The sequence below is a fragment of the Heliangelus exortis genome, chromosome 30 (assembly GCF_036169615.1).
Source record: "Heliangelus exortis chromosome 30, bHelExo1.hap1, whole genome shotgun sequence".
Taxonomy (NCBI): Eukaryota; Metazoa; Chordata; class Aves; order Apodiformes; family Trochilidae; genus Heliangelus; species Heliangelus exortis.
Genome location: NC_092451.1, coordinates 3,879,614 through 3,899,953, shown reverse-complemented (window position 1 = coordinate 3,899,953; position 20,340 = coordinate 3,879,614). Strand labels below are relative to the sequence as shown.

General features: G+C 63.0%; 5 protein-coding genes across 5 annotated transcripts; 2 read left to right on the top strand and 3 right to left on the bottom strand.

The window, feature by feature from the left end:
- Positions 1-590: 590 nt before the first annotated feature.
- On the bottom strand, positions 591-4,589 carry LOC139788901 (histone H2A.V). Its single transcript, XM_071729236.1, has 5 exons — positions 4,407-4,589; positions 1,922-1,999; positions 1,716-1,829; positions 1,495-1,624; positions 591-920 (listed from the first exon to the last, which is right to left on the bottom strand). The coding sequence occupies exons 1-5, from the start codon at positions 4,554-4,556 to the stop codon at positions 859-861; spliced, it is 534 nt and encodes a 177-aa protein (XP_071585337.1). The 5' UTR covers positions 4,557-4,589; the 3' UTR covers positions 591-858.
- Positions 4,590-5,299: 710 nt separating this feature from the next.
- On the top strand, positions 5,300-9,831 carry LOC139788731 (uncharacterized). The gene is made up of 4 exons (XM_071728904.1): positions 5,300-5,619; positions 5,774-6,110; positions 7,334-7,834; positions 9,821-9,831. Exons 1-4 carry the CDS (start codon positions 5,338-5,340, stop codon positions 9,829-9,831), a joined length of 1,131 nt encoding a protein of 376 aa, XP_071585005.1. The 5' UTR covers positions 5,300-5,337.
- PURB (purine rich element binding protein B) lies at positions 6,860-11,776 on the bottom strand. The gene is given in 2 exon segments (XM_071729235.1): positions 6,860-11,667; positions 11,669-11,776. Coding segments are annotated over 2 exon segments (1,047 nt in total). The 5' UTR covers positions 11,762-11,776; the 3' UTR covers positions 6,860-10,713.
- A 1,100-nt stretch (positions 11,777-12,876) lies between these two features.
- Positions 12,877-14,126, bottom strand: COX5B (cytochrome c oxidase subunit 5B). Its single transcript, XM_071729240.1, has 4 exons — positions 13,966-14,126; positions 13,752-13,825; positions 13,231-13,330; positions 12,877-13,140 (listed from the first exon to the last, which is right to left on the bottom strand). Exons 1-4 carry the CDS (start codon positions 14,057-14,059, stop codon positions 13,028-13,030), a joined length of 381 nt encoding a protein of 126 aa, XP_071585341.1. The 5' UTR covers positions 14,060-14,126; the 3' UTR covers positions 12,877-13,027.
- Positions 14,127-14,780: 654 nt separating this feature from the next.
- On the top strand, positions 14,781-19,381 carry LOC139788898 (uncharacterized). The gene is given in 9 exon segments (XM_071729234.1): positions 14,781-15,643; positions 16,873-16,997; positions 17,505-17,574; positions 17,675-17,745; positions 18,544-18,651; positions 18,742-18,811; positions 18,814-18,848; positions 18,963-19,025; positions 19,155-19,381. Coding segments are annotated over 9 exon segments (1,257 nt in total). The 5' UTR covers positions 14,781-14,976; the 3' UTR covers positions 19,203-19,381.
- The last annotated feature ends 959 nt before the right edge of the window (positions 19,382-20,340 follow it).

Here is a 20,340-nt window from a genome sequence, read left to right as displayed (position 1 = left end):
ACAGACACCTGGAATGCACACACCCAGCACAGGCGGAGCCCTGGAGCCCACAGCTCCAGGACAGGGAGGGACACCTGGGATCCACAGCCTGGGGACAGGAGGACACACCCAGGACAGACGAACGGACACCCGCAGCCCACACACCCAGGACAGAGGTCTGACCCAGAGACTGACAGACAAACACCTCACACCCATACACCCGGAGCTCAGCTGACACCCGGGACAGACAGACAGACACCAGGGACAGACAGGGACACCGGGGACAGGCAGGCAGGCGGACAGACAGACAGACACCGGGGACAGACAGATAGACGGATAGTCGGACGGATGGACAGACAGACAGACCCCCAGGACCCCCCCGCTGAGCACAGACCGGTCCGGCCCCGCTGTTCCAGCCGGGGGGCGTGGTCTCGGGCTAAGCACCGCCCCCTATTTACATACAGAACATTTGCATATGGCGCGGGACCCCCGCCCGGTGCCCCTCCTGGGGGGGGGGGGACGGGGGACGGGACTCACCTCCCCCTCCTCCCCCCCACCCCCGACACCCCAAGCCCCCCAGCGCCGACACCCCAGGAAAGATGAGGTGGGGGTTGGGTTTTGGGTTTTTTTTGTAAAAAAAGGGTTTATCCTTCCATTTTGTATAAAACCCGGGGGGGGCAGCCGAGCCCCTCGCTCACCACCCGACTGCTGCCCCCCCCCGCACACCTCCTGTCACACTGTCACCCCAAGGCCCGCTCTCCCCCCTCTACAGCCTATGCTCTTCTTTTCAACTATTCCTTAAAAAAATTTCCACATCTCCCCTGGCTTTCCGCTGTCCCGGGAATGCTGGGGAGGGGGTTGGCCACTTCCCCCCCCTCCCTACGCCGTTTTCTGCTGCCCCTTCTTCCCAATCAGCGACTTGTGGATGTGGGGGATGACACCTGCAGAGAGAAGAGTGGGGTTCCCCTCAGATCCCTGGGGAAAAAGCGGGATTTCCCCTCGGAGCCTGGATTTCCCTTAGACCCCCAGGGAGAGGAGAATTCCTCTTTGATCCCTGTGGAGTGGGGGATTCCTCTCAGGGCCTCCGGGAGGGGAGGATTCTCCTCAGATCCAAGAAGAGAGAGACAAGGATTCCCCCCAGATCCCCACGGAGACAGGAGAAATTCCCTCAGATCCCTTACAGAGGAGGATTCCCCCCAGATCCCCACGGAGACAGGAGGCCTCTCCTCCACAGAGACAAGAGGGAGATTCCTCTCAGAACCCTGAGAATTCCCCTCCAATCCTCCCAAATAGGATTCCTGTCAGATCCATAAGAATTCCCGTCTGATACCCCCAAAAAGGAGGATTCCCCTCAGCTCCCTGAGGAGAATTAACCTCCAGTCCTCCCAAAGAGGATTCCCCTCAGCTCCTCCCAATAAAACTCCAACAACTCCACGTGCAGCCGAGTTTCCCCCTCCCCAGCTCCCCCCTGTATTCCTCACTGCCCAATTCCCTGTTTTCCTGTTTCCCACCCACCTCCTCCTGCGATGGTGGCTTTGATGAGGGAGTCCAGCTCTTCATCCCCCCGGATGGCCAGCTGCAGGTGACGGGGTGTGATCCGCTTCACCTTCAGGTCCTTGGAGGCGTTCCCCGCCAGCTCCAGCACCTGCAGGGCAGAGTGGGAGACACTCGGCATCCCCGGGGGCTTCGGGGAGCATTTCCTGTCCTTTTTTTAGGGACAGGGAGGAGCCACCCACCTCAGCAGTGAGGTATTCCAGGATGGCAGCGCTGTACACGGCGGCCGTGGCGCCCACTCGCCCGTGGCTGGTGGTCCGGGTCTTCAGGTGCCGGTGGATGCGGCCCACGGGGAACTGAGGTGGGAGCGATCAAAGCCTCGTTAACACGGGATTAACGAGGCCCCAGCCGGCTCCTCAGAAAGCCCCGGGGTTAGGGAGGATCCTACCTGCAGCCCTGCCCTCTGGGAGCGGGACACCGCCTTGGCCTTGGCCTTCCCGCTGTCCTTCCCTGCCTTCCCGCCAGCCTGCAGAGAGAAACCCCTGCTAATTAATCCTCATTAATCCTCATTAACCCTCAGCTGTGATCCACACACCAACACACTCCCTGCCACCCCACACGGCCTCTCAACTGACCCGAAACGGGGTGAATTTCAGGGGATGAGGGAGCTGGAGGGGCTCAGTGGCTCCATCGTTGCCCCGGGGGTCTCTTTTCCATTTCCATCATTTTCCAAACAGGGGGAAACCAGTCCCCTCCCCCCCAAAAAAATCTTTTCCTTTTTAAATTTTTTTTTATTCCAGACTCTTTTTGTCCAGAGGTGCTGACACAAGGCAGGAGGCTGGTCCTGAATGCAGAAATCTGAGAGATTTGAGAGCAATTCCCTTCCTGCTCCAGGATGGAAAAACCACCTGGGAGCCCCAGAAATCAGGGGGGGACTTAATGGAAATGGGGCTGCAAGGGGTGGCTGAAACCTCAGGGTTTGGGAAAGGAAGAAGAGCTGAGCAGCATTTTGCATCCCCCTGAAGGAAATGGATTTGAGGATGGAGGAACCCATCCCAAAGAGGCAATGGGATCTGGTCCTGAGGAGGCCCAGGGCAGGCTGACACCAACCCAAACCTGGTGACTTTCAGACAATTCTGACTCCCCAGGGTCAGTCTCCCAGCCCGTGGGGAGCAGAGGAGCTGCAGCCAAGGCCTAAAGCAGGCTGGATTCCTAAAATCCTTGTTTTTACAGCACATTTTGATCCCAGTCCCCATCCCCTTCTCCAAAGGAAGGGGTGCAGCTCACTGGGAGGGAGCTGAAAGCTGCCCCCAGCTCAATGACCAAAATCTGCCCCAGAGCCCGAGGTGACACTCATTAAGCAAATTAATCCTTCCAATGAGACACCAAGGTGACATCCAAGACCCATCACGGGGGGGAAGGGGGGGTTAACACCCTGCTGGGGAGCACTGGCCTGTTTTAAACTCGAATATTGCAAAAAAAAAATTAAATCCAAGTAAATACTGAGTGTGGAGGCAATAAAGGGGAGCAGCAGCAGCAGCAGCTGAGTGTCACTGGAAGGGGTTGGGCTGGTGAGGGTACTGGAGATGTCAGCAGCAAACAGCCAGGCTGTCCAGATCAGTCCAGATCAGGCTCTGGAGAAGCCGTGGCTGCTCACCCCAAGAACCTTTCTCAGCCAGCTGTGAACTTCCCCACTTCTCTGCCAAGTTTTCCAGGTGTTTTGTTGTGTTTTGTTCAGGAAGCCGTGAGGTTTGTCTCACTCTTCACCAACACCCAAGCCCTCGGTGGGGTTTGCAGAGGAGGGGCTGGAGCTAACACAGGGGGGCCCTTCCCTTCTCCCTGGAAGCCCAAACCCCCCCGGGACTGAGCACACCGAGGCTCCCAGTGCCGGCAAAGTACTGGTTTGGGTTTTTTCCTTCTTCTTGTTTCAAACAGGACTAAAAGCAACTTTTTATCTGCTGCCACAAGTCCGGAGATGCCCTCCAGCGCCGGGGAGGGGTTGTATCAGCTCAGGAGCGTTTCCATGGCAACCCCGAGCGATAGGGACCCTTATCTGCCACTCGGTGACAGTTACAGACCCCGCGGGTGGCACCTCCGCGAGTTTCGAGCCCTAAAGAGGATCAAACCCCGGTGCTTTAATCCCCCGGGGCACCGGGCTGGTCCTCGGGAAGCTCTGCCCGAGAGCCGGAGGGTGGAACCAAAACCCCAGCTTAGAACCCAGACTTTGGAATTCCAGGGTTAGAATCCAAAGCCCGGATACCCCCGATCAGAATCCGAACCATGGAAACCAGCGATTACCATCCCAACCACGGAAACCCAAAGTTCAAACCCAAACCCCTAGAAACCCGAATTTAAAACCCAAAATTTAAAAACCCAAACCACGGAAACTCAGAGTTCAAATCCCAACCCTTAGAAACCTGAAGTTAAACTCCAAGCCACGGAACCCCAAGGCTCCTGGGGCCGGGCAGGGCGCTGACAGCCCCTTCCTCACCGGCCCGCACCTCGCCGAACGCCCGGCGGCTCCCCCAGAGCCTGCTGCCCCTCACAACCTGCACCGACACCAGCCGGGGCGGCCCCCGGTGCCCCCGGGAAGGCTCTGACAGCCTCGGGGAGCCCCCGGCCCCGCCGTCCGGCGCTCGGTTACACAACGGCGGCCCCGGAAGGTGGGAAGGGGGCGATGCGGGCGCGTTTCCTCCTCACCGCCCCGGCCGGTGCCGGGATACCCCGGGAGCGGCGGGTCCAAGGTCACCGATGGCTGACAGGGCCCGCAGCAGGAGCCGCCCGTCCCACACCCCCCCCCTCCTCCTCCTCCTTCCCCGCCGAGAGGAGCCGGCGGCGGCTCCGCGGTGACAGCGGCGGCTCCAGCGCCGCCCTGGGCGGTTCCCCCGGTCCCCGGAGCCCCCCGAGGTCCCGTCCCGGTGCCCCCCCCTCACCATATTGTCACCGCCTGGTCGCTGGGCCCGAGTCTGCTGCGGAGCCGCCTCAGGAGCCGCCAGACAATAACCCGCCCGATCGCGAGGAGCCAGCCCGGCCAGCCACGGCGGACAGTAGCCAATGAGGGCGTCGCACACTAGTTTGAACATCCCGCTCCCGCCAATCACGGCGCCGCTTCTTGCGGCCGCGCTGGCTCCGCCCCGCACCCCCGACTAACGGCTGTTTTTCCTTTGCACACGGCACGCAGGGGCTGCGGGCGGGCGGGGCGGGGGCGGCGGAGTGACGTGAGAGACAGCCAATAGGAAGCGCCGAACGGCGGCTCGGAGGCGGGGACGAAAAGACTGACAGCTGCGGCAGCCAATGGCAGGAGAGGATCCGTTCCCGGCCATTCCGTGTCCCCGCCCCCCGTGTTGTTTGTTACGCGGCGCTGAGGAGAACCCGGGGCAGGTTTGCTCCGTTCCGCCGCCCTCAGGGGGGTTCCCGGCCCCGTTCCGCGCACACAGCCCCGGGAAGGCCTTTAGAGGGACCCCCACGGCTCAGGGCCCGGGCTTCCCCCGCTCCGGACGGGGCCCTCACGCCCGCTCCTCCGCTCCTTTCCCCGGAGCTCCCGGGCCTTGTCAGCGGCCCCGCGGCCGAGCGAAGGGCTGGGGGCTGAGGGCTGAGTTTTAAAGGCGGCGCTCGCCGGGAGGAGGCGGCTGCGGGGCTGGGAGGCCCCGAGGTGCGGGGACTCCCTCCTCGGTGCCTCTGCGGCCTTCCCGGTGCGGTGGTGAAGTCACCCGGTGACTAACGGCGGGTGGGTGGGGTAGGGAAGGTGAGGGGCAGGGAGGTGCCCCGGACACAGCCCTGGGGTGGGGCCTTGGGCCGGGGCTTGGCCACGGGCGTTCCCCGAGAGGCAGGAGGGAAACAGCCAAGTCCTTGTCCCCGACTCTCATGGCACGGGGGGTTAGGGATGTGTCCAGGGGACAACCCCCCCCAACCTGTTGTGCTGAGCAGTCCTCCCAGAGAGGAGAATTCCCCCCGGCTCTCAGATGTAACCTGATTTATGTGGCACTGTTCAGTTTCCCAGCAGAAACCTTGGGATTTTTAGAGAGCGAGGCACTGCCAGGATCAGCCCGGGGAGGTTTAATGCAGCCCCCAAGTGCAGAGCCCCCTGCCCTGGGATGCCAGTGCCAGCCCGGGACCCTGCCCTTGGCTCCCTCACCTCTGGAGCAGGTAGGGAAGCACCCGAGTGGGGAGGAGGGGGCACAAGGAAGGTCCCTTCACCCCCTCCCAGCCCTCAGAGCACCACCCGTGCCCCCCCCCCCCCCCCCCACTGCAGCTGCCATGGGGGGCTCAGGGAGGAGCGGGCTGAGCCTCCCCCCCACAGCTGCTCCTTGTCTGCCCCTCAGGGAACGCTGCCAGCACCTGCCCCACCAGCAGCAACTGCTGCCGGCCTGGAGGGGCCCCCCAGCTGTCCCCAAACCCCCAGCTCCATCCGGGGGGGGTCACAGCAGCTGCACCCCCCTCAGCGGGGAGACGGGAGGCTGCCCGGGGGGGAGGGGAGCAGCCCCCGGGGACAGGGACAGGGCCAGGGCCAGGCTGGGCCCTGGTGGCAGCAGCAGCAGTGGCAGCAGTGGTGGTGGCAGCAGTGGTGGCAGCAGTGGTGGTGGCAGCAGTGGCAGTGGTGGCAGCTGGTGCAGAGGCAGCCTGGCTCCAACCCTCAGGTGAGCCCGTGTCACAGGGGCTGTGGTGACAGCACGGGGCACAGCACAGGACGTGTCACACCCCCCAAACACCCCGTGCAACACGGCTGTGAACATGCCAGGGCTGTGGTGAACATGCCAGGGCTGTGGTGAACATGCCAGGGCCACAGTGAACATGCCAGGGCTGTGGTGAATGTGCCAGGGCCATGGTGAACATTCCAGGGCCGTGGTGAACGTGCCGTGTGACCCAGCTGTGCACCACAGCACCGTGGCACAGCACGTGGCAGTGCCCATGGCACACACCCCCTGGTGAAGGTGCCACCCGTGGTGGTGACCATGCCACACACGTATGGTGAACACCTCCCCCAGCCCTGAACACAGCACACGTGTGAACGTGTCACACACACAGCGGGCACAGCACAGCCGTGTCACACGCGTGTCACACCCTGCACACAACACCCCCAGCCCTGCACACACCACACGTGTGGTACCCCTGACTCCCAAAACCCCAAAACACCCCCCAGCCCCCTCAGGGCCACAATGACCCTGCCCACCCCGTGTCCCCCGAGGTGGTGGCATTGGTGACACCCCCAGGGACCCCTGGGACAGGCAGGGACCCCCCCAGGGTCTCCCTGGGGACAGCTGAGAGCCCACAGGGAGAGTCAGGGGCTCCTGGGGACCCCTGGGGACAATCAGGGACCCCCCCAGGGACAATGTGGGGACCCCTGGGCCATGAGGGGGGCAGAGGCAGGCGCGGGGGGGTCTGGTCCTTCATTCACTGCCGCATACTTTATTTGTTACAAACATACAATTCTTTAAATATAGACTTGAAAAACTGGGCTGCCAGCTGCGGGGGGTGGAGCGGGGCGGGGGCCGAGCCTCGGGGGGGGCCTCACCTCGGGCGTCCTCAGCGTCCAACAATTCCGTAGTGGTCACGGCGGGGGGCGGTGCCACCGGTGCCACCGGGGCGGGGGGAGGGGGGCACGGGACCCCCCGGTGCCGGCGGCCCCGCGCTGGGCCGCCTAAAGTGCACGGTTTGCTTGAGTTTGTTTTGTTTTTTAATTCGTTTTTATTTTCTTCTCTTGTGGTTTTGTCGTTGGATTTTTTTTTTTCTTTTTTCTTTTTTTTTTTTTTTGGTTTTTTTTCCTTTTTTTTTTTTTTTTTTTTTTTTGGTTTTTCTCTTTTTCTTTCGTTACAAAAATAAGAGGAATAAAACTTTCTTCTGCTGCTTCTTTTCAGTGCAGGTCCCGTGGCAGGGGCTGAAACCCATCCCGGAGCTGCTCCAGAGGGAGATGGGGTCCAACTCTGGGAGAAGGAGCTGGCACTGGGGAGGATCCAAATCTTGGAGCAGGATCCAAGTCCTGGAGCAGGACGAGTCCAAATCTTGGAGGAGAATCCAGATCTCAGAGGAGAATCCAAATCTTGGGAAGGATCCGGATCTCCAAGCAGGGTCCAAATCTCAGAGGAAGATCCAGGTACTGGGGTGGATCCAGATCTTGGAGAAAAACCCCAATCTCAAAGAAAAACCCAACTCCTGGGCTCCTCCCCCCTCAGCTCCAGCTCCTGGCAGGAGGATCCAGGTCCCAGGGAAAGCTCTGGGGAGGCTCCAGGGCTCTCCCTGACCCCACAGCCCTGGGGGGGCTCTGGAGGGACAGGAGGGCTCCAGGTGTCCCCAGCACCCCCCGCCCAGTGCTGGGAGGTCCCCCCGGAGCCCCCTCCTCACACCACTGCCTGCCAGGTTGCTTGCTTTTTCCTTTTTTTTTTTTTTTTTTTTTTTCCTTTTTTTTTTTTTTTTTTTTTTAATTTTTCTACAAGAGGAGCTGGCGAGGGGGAGGGTTTGTGGTCATCCCTCCCCTCCCCCCACCACCACCCAGGGACCCCGAGGGGCTCCCTGAGGGAAAAATTCACCCCCAGGAGAATTCCAAAATTCCAATTTTTCTTTTCTTTCTCTCTCCAGAGGGGGGAAACTGAAGCAGTTTCAGCTTTTCTTGGTGTCACCAGCTCCTGGGGGTATTTACACCGATTTCTTGGGGCCCTGTACAAGATTTACAATTTTTCTTCTTTTTTCTTTTTCTTTTTTTTTTCTTTTTTTTTTCTTTTTTTTTTTTTTTTTTTTTGGTTTTTTGTTTTTTCTTGTTTTTTGTACAGAAGTCACGCTCTCAAACCAGGCCAACAGAAAGCTGGAAGCTCCAAGAATTTGGGATTCATTTTGTCTCCCCCCATCTGGATTGAAAAAAAAAAAAAAAAAAAAAAAAAAAAACAAAACCAAGCAATTTGCCCATTTTTTACAGAATCCAAACCAAAAAAAAAAAAAACCCAAAACAAAAACAAACAACAAAACCCAACCCCAACCTTGGTATCTCCAGGTGGGAGGGGGCTGGGGATTTACACCTCTGTACACCCAGCCAGGACTGGTGTCCTGAAAACAACACCCCCAAAACCTCACAAAAAAACCCCAAAAAACCCCAAAGTGCCCCCAGCAGAACCCCCCAGTCCCACAGCTCCTCCATCTCCTGCTGCTTGGCAATTCCTGGTTTTTCCCTGGGGTTTTTGGTGTTCCTGGAGCTGCCGAGGGGGCTGGGAGGGAGGCACCGTCAGCTGCTGCTTTGAGCCATTGATTTTTATTTTTCTTTTGGTGTTATTTGCCTTTTTTTGTCGTTTTTTTTTTTTTTCCTCTTCCACCTCGGCTGAGCCACAACCCCGGAGGTTTTTTAGTTTTGTTTTGTTTTTTTTTTTCCCCCTCTTCCATCTCAGCTGTGAAAGTCAGGGCTAAATCACTGTCATTCAGCCAAAAAAAAAAAAAAAAAAAAAAAAAGAAAAAACCCACAAAAAAAAAAGAATATATATATTTTTATATATATATATATATATATATGTATCTCCTCCTCTTCAAAAATAAAAGGAGAGGTTCCAGGGTGTCTCCTCAGGTCCAGCACCGACCTCCCCGAGCTGCTACCGTTTGGTGGTGGTTTGGGTTTTTTTCTGTTTTCTATTTTTTTTGTGTGTGTTTTTTCTTTTTCTTCTTTTTTTTTTTTTTTTTCTCTCCGTGGCAAAGAACTGAAGAAAGATCCAAAAAAAAAAAATCCAAACAAAAAAAAAACCAAAAGGAAAACCTGAAAACCCAACTAAAAACCCCAAGGCAAAGCGGGAGCTGTGGGATCACCGGGAAGAGCTGCCTGAGGGAATGGATCCAGTCCTGAGGGGAGGGGGTGGAGAAGAAAGGAAAAAAAGATGGAAAAAAATGAGAGTATTGCTCCCGTGAGTGAGGAAACGGAGTCCTTTGCGACGGAGAAGGGTTAAAAATGGGAGGAAAGGGGAGAAATCCGAGTTAAAATCCCTTTAAAAAGAGCCAGAGGACAGAGGGACGGACGGACAGACAGAGGGGGAGGGGGGATCCCCCCAGCACGGGGCTCTCCGTGGGGTTTGGAGCTGGTGTCTGGAGATGTTCCCAAGGAATCCGGAGAGAGGGAAGACGCCAGGATCCGGGAGAATAAATTAAATTAAGGAGGTGGCTGAGGCGTTGAGCAGGCTCCCCCCCCCGAAAAAAAAAAAAAAAATAAAAAAAGGGAAAAAAAAAAAATCAAAAAGCGGTGGAAAAAATTAATTGAAAACAAAAAAAATAGTCCTAGAAGTCTTGGATCAGCTGAAACTTTGGAATGACGAGCGAGGAACTCCGGGCAGTTGAGTTCCTGGGATAACGTGGCTGAGAAAAAATATCCCGGTCTGGAAAGGGCAGGATTGAGGGGGGAAAAAAAAGGGAAAAAACCATTATTTAAGTGAGGAAACAAAATCTGATTGAGAGGAGAGGTGGCTGAGGGCCCGGGCGGCTCCGGGGCAGCTCGTGTCAAAAAAAAAAAAGATTAAAAAAAAGGAAAAAAACAAAAAAGATAAGAGGGAAAGTGCCGGGTCCTGCCGAGCCAGGGAGCCCGATAAAAAATAACCACAAAAAGAGGAGAAAGGGGCAGATTTCGGTGCCCGGAGGCCCCGGTGAATGGGAACAATCCCGGGCGGGCTGTCCCGGCAGAGCCGGCTCCTGGCACCTTATTTGGAGCGGGGGGGAAGGCGCCGGGGCCCCCCCGGGCTCCTCCTTGTGCTTCGTGCCCGCTCGGGAAAAGGGGGAGAATTCACCCAAACGCTGAGGGGCTGCTTTAAAAGTCCCTCTGGAAAGGAACCGTGCAGGCTGAGGGGGGGCAGGGGGGGGGGAGAGTGGAGCTGTTTGTATCCCAAAAAACGAACAAACAAAAAAAGAAAAACCCACAAAAAGAAAAGGAAAAAAAAAAAAAAAAAAAGGAAAAAAGAAGTGTGGAAAAGGGAAGGAAAAAAATCAAAGGAAAAGGAAGGGGAAAAAAGAAGAGAAATTGGACATTGGTCCAGATGCGGCCCCCCCGGCCCGGCGCTCCCCCCTCTGCCGCCGGGATGCTGGTTTGGGGGGGGGGGGGGAGCACCCTGCGGGCCCCTCCGGCTCCCCAACAAAGTCCTCGGGGCTGCGGGGGGCTCCGGGGGGGGGGGTCGGGCCGGGCGTCTGTCCGGCGGGGGGGGGGGGGGCCCGGGCTGGGGGGTCGGGGCCGGGGGGGCTGGGGGGGGTGTGAGGCCGATGGGTCTGAGGTTTGGGGGTGGGGGTGGCTCAGTCGTCGTCCACGTCGTCCCCGTCGGAGTCGTCGCCGGCGCCGCTGCCGCTGCCGGGTCCGGGGGGTCCGGCGCGGCGGTCGTAGAGCTTGTCCCGCTGGCGCTCCTGGATGTCGCGCATCTCCTCGGCGTAGCGACAGAAAGCTCCGCCGAACTTAGCCCAGGCCTTGTAGGGGACGGTGATGGCGTTGCGGTAGGACGGCTTCACCTCGCTGACCCGCAGGAAAACGCCGTATTTGTTACAGCCCACGTCGAAGAAAAAACGTTTGGAGTCCACGGTGATGGAGGTGCCCTCGGGCAGCTCCCCGTAGAGCCCCCCGCCGCCCGGCCCCCCGCCCCCGGGGCCGCCCAGCTCCTCTTCCTCGCCCCCGTAGTCGTCGATGAGTTTGGCCAAAGCGTCGCGGAACTCGATCAGGCCCTGGGCGGGCAGCGCGATGGTTTGGCCGCTCTGCAGCCCGGGAGGACCCCCGGGGAACCCCCCCGGGCCGCCGGGCCCGCGGTTGACGGTCTGGCGGATCCGGAGGAATCGCCCGCGCTGGTTTTCCTTCAGGTCCAGGTAATATTTACGGTTTTCCCGTACCAGGAACTCGCTCTTGAGGGCTCGGCGGGGCCCGGCTCCGGCTCCGTCCTCCCCGGGGGGCCCGGCGGCCTGGGCCAGCTGCTCGGGGCTGGAGGGGCCCAGCTGCGCGTAGTGCTCGATGAAGTCGCCCAGGTAATCGCGGAACTCGGCGGCCACGGCCATGGAGAGGGTGAGGCGGCTCTTGGAGCCTCCCGCGCCCACCTCGGCGATCTTCAGGAAGCGGCCCTTGGCGTTCTGCTTCACGTCCAGGTAGAAGCGCTTGTTCTGGATGTCCAGCCGCTTCGAGGCCAGTTCCTGCGTCTCCTGCTCCGGGCCCGCCCCGCCGCCGCCGCCGCCTCCTCCTCCGGTGCCGCTCCCGCTGCCGCCGCCTCCCGCCGCCTCCTCCTCCTCCCCCCGCTCCGCCGCGGGAGGGCCCGAAGCCGCCGCCGCTGCCTCCGCGCTCGCTGCCGCTGTCCCCGTCCGCCATCTTGTCCGCCCGCCCGCCCCGCTTCCGGCGCGCGGCCCCGCGCCCCGCCCCGCCCCTCTGCGACACCCCTGACGTCACCGCCGCGCTCCCGCCGCCGAGTCACGTGGCGACGGGCGGGCCCCGCCCACCGCGTCCCCGCGCGCCCTCAGCCGCCCGCGGAGTCCCCGCCCCCCGCCTTAGCCCCGCCCCCCCGCGCCTGTCAATCACGGCCGTCGAGAGCTCCCGTTGGCTGCTTCCGCGTGGGGGGGGCGGTGAACCACTTAGCCCCGCCCCCTCCCTTTGAGCGGGAGCGATGACGTCATGCCCGGGCGTCCCGGCGTCACCCGTGACGTCATCAGCTTTCGCAGGGACCACCGCGGGGTCTGGCAACATCCGGGTCCTCCCTGAGGACCCCCGGGGCCATCCCGGAGCCTCCGGGGGACCCCTGGAACGTCCCCACCCCCCATCACCTCCAGTTTGGCCACCAGAGATGTGCACGTGGCCACCAGCCGTGACCTGAGGGCCACCAAACCGGGGGGGCTGTGCCCACCCCACGGGAGGGGGACCAGCAGCTTCCGCGGGGGATCCTGGTCCTGCGGGGCCCCACTCCACTCCTCGAGCCTCTTGACAGCCCCGTGACACCACGTGTGTCCCCACATCCCACCCATGACACCACGTGTGTCCCCTCAGACCCCCCGTGACACCACGTGTGTCCCCTCAGACCCCCCCGTGACACCACGTGTGTCCCCACATCCCACCCATGACACCACGTGTGTCCCCTCAGACCCCCCGTGACACCACGTGTGTCCCCACATCCCACCCATGACACCACGTGTGTCCCCTCAGACCCCCCGTGACACCACGTGTGTCCCCTCAGACCCCCCCGTGACACCACGTGTGTCCCCACATCCCACCCATGACACCACGTGTGTCCCCTCAGACCCCCCGTGACACCACGTGTGTCCCCACATCCCACCCGTGACACGTGTGTCCCCTCAGACCCCCCGTGACACCACATGTGTCCCCACAACCCCCCCGTGACACCACGTGTGTCCCCTCAGACCCCCCGTGACACCACCTGTGTCCCCCCATGCCCCAGGCAGCACACCCACCCCACCCCCACCCCCACACTCGGGTCTCAGCACACAAACTGTTTATTTATATCGGGGTGGGGGATCTCAGGCAGCAGCTGGGGTGGGGGGGCTCCCGGTGCCCCCCTGTCGGGTGCCGGGGGGTTTGGGGGGCCCCGGGGGGGTTCGGGGGTCCCGGGGGGGTCTCTGTGCCCTCTCAGTGGGGCAGCTCGTGGGGGATGAGTTTGTAGTGGGCGCCACAGGAGGGGCAGCGCTGAGCTTCCCCCTTGTGCAGCCAGAACCAGACCACACAACTGTTGTCCTCTTCACCTGGGGAGAGGCAGAGAGAGGGGGGATGCAGGGGGACACGTGGGGGGGGAGGGGACACGCAGGGGGGGTCACGAGTGGGGGGTCACTCACAGACACAGCCCACGATGCGTTTGTTGGTGATGGAGGGGACGAGGTTGGGCTCCTCCTTGGTCCCCGCGTAGCGTTTGGGTCTGAACATGCTGTAGGGGTCCTGGGGGGCGGGGTGGGGGGCAGCGGTGGAGGGGGCAGAGTGGGGGCTCCCCGAGAGTGGCCCCTGCCCCTCCCCCTCCCCAGGACACCAGGTCCCTCATCGCCCCCCCTGCTCTCCACAGGTGACTCCTGCTGCCCCCCCCCCAACCCCCAACTTCTTCTCCGACCCCCAGACCCCCTCCACCAAAATCCCTCCAAACCCCCCACGCACCCCTGACCCCCCCCCCCCCGCAAATCCCAAAACTCCCCCCAACCCCCCCAAACTGCCCCCAAATCCCCAACGCCCCCAAACCTCCCCCCGATCCCTCCCGAGCTCCGGATCCCGCCCCCCAAGCCCTTCTCCCTCCTCCCCAGCCCCCTCCCTCTGCCCCCCCCCGGTCCCCCCCACCGGCTCTCCCCACCCTTTCCCGCCCCGGACTCACCAGACCCTTGTTCATCGCCTCCATCACTTTCCGCTCCATTCCCGTCGCCTGCTCCTCATCGCTGGCCAAGCCGCCTGCGGGAACCGCGGTCACCGCCGGGCCCTGGGCCCCGTGTGCGCCCCGTGTGGGCCCCGTGTGGGCCCCGTGTGGGCCCCGTGTGGGCCCCGTGTGCCCCCCGCCCCTCACCCCGGCTCCCTCCTCCCCCGCTGCTCACCGGGCACTGCCAGGCGGCGGGCGGGCAGGCGCTGGGGGCCCGCAGCGGGCAGGAGCCGCAGGGCCGCGCTCACCCGCAGTAACCTTGAGGCCATGGCGGCGGCGGCACTTCCGGGAGGAGGGCGGAAGCGGAAACGAGGCGAGACGGTTGCTAGGAGACGGGAGGAGGGGGCGGGGCCTGCGTAAGGCGGAGCGCGACCGCGCCCTTAGCAACGCTCAGGCCACGCCCCTTGGATACACAGGCCACGCCCCTCAGCGCTGGCCACGCCTCCCGGCGGCTCCCGGGGTCACCAAGGGCGGGGGGGGAGGGACACGGGGAATGGGGACACGCGGGGGATGGGGGACAGCCGGGGGATGGGGACACGGGAGATGGGGACAGCCGGGGAATGGGGACACGGGGGATGGGGGACACGGGGGATGGGGACACGGGGGATGGGGACACCCGGGGGATGGGGACACGGGAGATGGGGACAGCCGGGGGAATGGGGACACGGGGGATGGGACAGCCGGGGGATGGGGGACACGGGGGATGGGGACACCCGGAGGATGGGGACACCCGGGGGATGGGGACACCCGGGGGATGGGGACACGGGAGATGGGGACAGCCGGGGAATGGGGACACGGGGGATGGGGACAGCCGGGGGATGGGGGACACGGGGGATGGGGACACCCGGAGGATGGGGACACCCGGGGCATGGGGACAGCCGGGGGGACAGAGACAGCACCGAGAGCCCTGAGGAGATGGGGACAGGGGGGGGGGCCTTGACAGGGGGATGGGGACATCCTGGAGGGTGGCGACATTCCCGGAGGACAGGGACATCCTGATGGGGACAGGGACGGTGTCCTTGTAGCCGTGGGGACACGAGGAGACAGGGACAATGTCCTTGAAGTTCTGGAGTCACCCCTGAGGGCACAGGGACAGCACCCTGGTGGGGACAGGACACCCCGAGGGGACGGGGACGCTGCCCCTGAGGCCCTGGGGACAGGACCCCCAGGAGATGCTGGGGGACAGATGTCCCTGCAGCTTGGGGACAAGTCACCCCCAGCTCCGGGGACACAGCCCCAGGGCACTGGGGACAGCTGGTGGGGACACCCCCAGCCCCTCCTCCGTGCCTCAGTTTCCCTGGGGGTCTCTCCGCAGCTGCTCGCTCACCCCAAGGCCCCATCTGCCACCCCAATAAATGTCCCTGAGGGTGACGGGGGGGTGACACCACTCCAGGGGAGCCATAAATACCCTTTTTTTTTTTTTTTTTTTTTTTACCCCGATTTAAGGCCTGTGCTGGGTCGGGACCCCCACCCGTTTCACACCAAGGTGCAGGGGTCACCCGTGGGTGCTGGGGGGGAAAACACCCGTGGGGGGGGGGTGGTAAATGAACCAAAATCCATCGACGTGGCAGAAAAGTGTCCTGAGGGGGGTGGGGGCGATGGGCCCCGTGCCAAGGGGGGAGGGCAGAGGGACGGACGGACAGAGGGACACGGAGCCCGCGGGCAGACAGCACCCAGACACCCCGGGGGGGACACACCCAGCCCCCCCCCAGCCCCCCCCCCCAGCCCCCCCCCAGCCCCCCCCCCAGCCATGGGGCTGCAGGGGATGGAGCTCTGTGCCCTGGCCGTCCTCCTCCTCCTCTTCATCGCCGTCCTCAAGCAGTTCGGGATCCTCGAGCCCATCTCCGCCGAAGGTAAAACACCCCCCCCACCACCCCCCTTTAATTAATAATAACTCATTAATTAATTTATTGCTGCTCCCCCCCCCCCGGGGTATCCCCACTCCTCTGCCCCCCTCGTTTAAAACACTTCCCAGGCCTATAAATGGGGTAAAAGCAGATTTGGGGGGGGCTTCCATCCACGGGAGGGAGGTTTGGGGGTGATGGGTGGGGTTTGGAGGGAATTCCAAGGGTTTGGGGGGCAGCTGGACACCCCCCCCCCCCCCGCCCCTGGCCCCCTCCCCCTCCCCACTTGCAGCGTCATGGCCCAGCCTCGTGCTGACCTTCCCTGCTGGGCTGGGCTGGTGCCACCCCCCCCCCCAAAAACACCCCCTGAGACCCCCCCTGAGACCCCCTCTGAGGGAGCACGGGGACCCCTGGCCCCCCCCTGACCCTCCCTGAGGTGGGGCTGGGGGCTTCCGAGCCCATATTGACCCCCAACTCCCCCCAGGCTGTGACACCGGGGGCCCCAAAGCCCCCCCTGAGATGGGACACTGGGACCCCCAAACCCCCCCCCCTACCCCCAACCCCCCCCGAGAGGAGACCTAAGGGCCCCCCAAGTCCTCCTGACACCCCAAAACATGAAACGGGGACCCCCACCCCCCTCGTGACACCCCCCACTATGTGACCCTCGGGACATCCAGCCCCCCCGAAGCCCCCCCAGCAACCCCCAAACCCCACTGAGCCCCCACATGGGACACGGGGACCCCCAAGCACCCCTGACCCCCCCCCCCCAGATGTGACACCGGGGACCCCCACCCCCTCCCCGAACTCCCAGAACACCCAAAATGTGACACCGGGGTCCCCCCACCCCCCCACATGGGACACTGGGACCCCCAACCCCTCCACCTCCCCCCCCCCCCCCGTGCTGTGCCCCCAGGACCCCCCCCAGCCCTCCCCGCTGCCCCCCGGGGGGGTCTCGGTCCCTCTCCCGCTTTGCCCCCCCCCCGAAGTTCCCGTCTGGATGCTCCGAGGCTCCGCAGGGAGTTCCCGAGCGGGAATTATTAATGAGGCATCATTTATTAATTACCTGCGCGGGAGGGGGAGGGGCAGGGGCAGGGGGGAGGGGCAGGGTGGGTCCCAACCCCCCCTCGGGGATGCGATTCCCACTTTTCCTCCCAGGAATTTGGGATGGGAGAAGGAGGGGGGGGAGAAGAAGTGGGGCCGGGGGGATAACGGGGGGGTCCGGGGGTCCCCACCGGCAGACGCGGGGGAGGCTGAGCCCGAGGTCCCGGTGGTCCGGGCCCCCCCGGGGGGGTTGGAGCAGCTCCTGAGCAGGACCCAGTTCAACAAGAAGGAGCTGAAAGCGCTGTACAGGGGCTTCAAAAGTGTGAGGGGGGGCCGGGAATGGGGGGGGGACCCGGGAGTGGGAGGGGAGGGGGGGGTATAGCGGAGGGGGGGGTGCTGGGGGGTGTCGGGGGGGTTGGGGGAATTGGGGGGGGCAGGGGGGAGGAGTTGGGGAGGTTGGGGGGGGGTTGTGGAACTGGCAGGGGGGGTTTAGGGGGTCTGGGGGATGGGGTTTTGGGGGGATTGGGGAGGGCTGGGGGGGCTTGGGGGGGGCTGGGGGATGGGGCTTGGGGGGCTTGGGGGGGGTCTGGGGTTTGGGGGGCTTGGGGGGCTTGGGGGGGTTGTGGGGTTGGGTGGGGGCTGGGGGGTGGTGGTGGAGTTGGGGGGTGTTGGAATTGGAGGGGATTGAGTGGAATTGGGGTGGGGGTGTCAGGTGGGGGAGGTTCCAGCAGAGCCGGGGGGGTTGGCAGAGCTAAGGGGGGGGGGGTTACAGCCAGGGGGGGGGTCGGTGGTCCCGGGGTTCAGCAGTTTCCCCCCCCCCCCTCCCCAGGAGTGCCCCAGCGGGCTGGTGGATGAGGAGACCTTCACCCTCATCTACTCACGGTTCTTCCCCCAGGGGGGTGAGTGGGGGGCAACCCAGGGCAAACCCCAAACCTCCCCCCCCCCCACAGAGTGTGCTGGGGAGGGGGCTTCACCCCCACCTCCCCCCCTCTCCCCCAGACGCCAGCTCCTACGCTCACTTCTTGTTCGAGGCCTTTGACACCCGGGGCTGTGGGGCACTCTGCTTCCAGGTGAGAAACCCTGGGATACCCCCCCCCGGGATAAATCCCCCCCCTGGGATCCATCCCAACCCCCGGGATCCATCCCAACCCCCGGGATCCATCCCAACCCCCCAGGATCCATCCCAACCCCCCCTGGGATCCATCCCAACCCCCCCGGGATCCATCCCAACCCCCCAGGATCCATCCCAACCCCCGGGATCCATCCCAACCCCCTGGGATCCATCCCAACCCCCCCGGGATCCATCCCAACCCCCCAGGATCCATCCCAACCCCCTGGGATCCATCCCAACCCCCCCGGGATCCATCCCAACCCCCAGGATCCATCCCAACCCCCCCGGGATCCATCCCAACCCCCCAGGATCCATCCCAACCCCCTGGGATCCATCCCAACCCCCCCTGGGATCCATCCCAACCCCCCCCGGGATCCATCCCAACCCCCCTGGGATCCATCCCAACCCCCTGGGATCCATCACAAACCCCCCCGGGATCCATCCCAACCCCCCCTGGGATCCATCACCACCCCCCCGGGATCCATAAATCAACAACCTGGAGAGAATCCTGGGAATTCTCCAGAGAGTTTTCCGGATGGACTGGGGGGGGGAGCAAACCCAGCAGCACTTGTGTGGTGGTTGATTAAAAATAGAGAGGAACGAGAATAGAAATGGGATCGATGGGAAATGGGATCGATGGGGTCACCCCTGCTCCCTCCCCCCCGGGGTCTGTTCAGGAGGCTCCTGGGGGGCTCCTGGGGGGCTCCTGGGGGGTTCCTGGGGGGGTCCTGGGGATGTCTCTGTGTTTTGGGGGCAGGATTTTGTGGTGGGTTTGTCCGTGCTGCTGCGGGGCCCCGTGGAGCAGAAGCTGCGCTGGGCGTTTGACCTCTACGACATCAACAAGGACGGGTGCATCACCAAGGAGGTGACACTGGGGGGGGGGACACACCGCGGGGAGGGGACAGAGGTGTCCCGAGGGACATTGTCACCCCGTCCCCCACGCTGTCCCCTCCAGGAGATGCTGGAGATCATGAGGTCCATCTATGAGATGATGGGACACTGCTCCCGGCCACCCCCCCTGGGACAAGGTGCCCTGCCCGGCACGTGGAGCTCTTCTTCCAGGTGACACCCCCGAGCTTTGTCCCCTCGGCAGTGCCACCGGGGACAGGACAGGGACAGGGACAGGGACAGGACAGGGACAGGGACAGGGACTGAGTCCCCGCTGTTCCCTGGCAGAAGATGGACAGGAACGGGGACGGCGTGGTGACCTTCGAGGAGTTCCTGGAGACCTGTCAGGAGGTGGGGACCCCCCCGAGGGGTTTGGTGTCACCTGCAGGACACCAGAGCCCCGCGTCCCCAAATGACCCGGGAGGGACGGGGACAACAGGAGGGGAAGGGGCTCTGAGCTCTCCCTCCCGCCCTGCCCAGGACCAGGACCTCCTCAGCTCCATGCAGATCTTCCACAGCATCGCTTAGAGCCCCCGGGACCCGCTTCCCGGTGCCCCTGGAACCAGAGGATAAAGGAAAGAAAAATAAAACCCAACAACAGCCCCCAACGCCCCCAAACCCTGCCAGGCACCCCCTGCCCCGACACGGAGCCAGAGGGACCCCCTGGCCGGGGTGGCCGAGGGGACCCCCAGAGGGGTCACAGCCACAGACCCTGGGGCACACGGAACCCCCTGGGCAGGAGAGGGAAGGGGCGGATTTATTTTATTTTATTTTATTTTATTTTATTTTATTTTATTTTATTTTATTTTATTTTATTTTATTTCCTCAACAGCACAAACGTGGCGGTCTCAGGGAGTCGGTCTCAGGGAGCTGCGGGGGGAGCAAAGGCCTCGCACAGCCCGGGAGGCGAGGGGGAGCTGGAGAGAGCGACCCCCAAGCACTGCGATGCAGCCCAGAGCTGGGGGGTTCCCGGGTGAGGGGGTTCGGGGTGAACTGACTCCATTCTGTTCGTTTGTGTGGTTTTTTTCTCCTCACAAACCAACGGCTGAGACCCGGCCAGGCCCAAACCCCACATCCAGGCCCCCCCGTCCGCCCCCGCTCCCGCTGCCTCCCGTCCCTCTCTGTACAATAAACGAAGCGAAGCAGCGCCCGGGGCCGCCTCCTCCTCCCGCCCCGGGGCTGCGGCCTCGGCCCCATCATGGCGGCGCTGTCATGGCGCCCGCTCCCCGTCCTGCGGGATGGGGGCGTGGCTAAAGCTTTGCCGTCTCTTATTGGCTGAAAGCCGGCGCGGTCCCGCCTCCTTCGAGCTCCCATTGGGTGGGTGGGTGTGGGGGCGGGGACTCGGCGCGGTCACCTTCAGGCGGCGTGGGCGCGGGGCGCGCGGGGAGTGACGTAAGGCGTGACGTAAGCGTGACGTAAGCGGCAGCGGAGAGTCCCCCCCGCGCCGGGGAATCCCCCCTGGGGGGGGGGGCGAGGGGGGATCCCTGGGATTTGGGGGGGGTGGGAGGGGAATCCCCTGAGGATCGGGGAGGGGGAGCCCGGGGCGGAGATTCGGGTGGGATCGGATCTGGGGGGATTCGGGGGGGGAATCCCTGGGGAGGGGTGTCGGGGGGAGGAGCTTCAGGGGGAATCCCGGGATTTGGGGGATTCAGGGGAGATCCCCTGG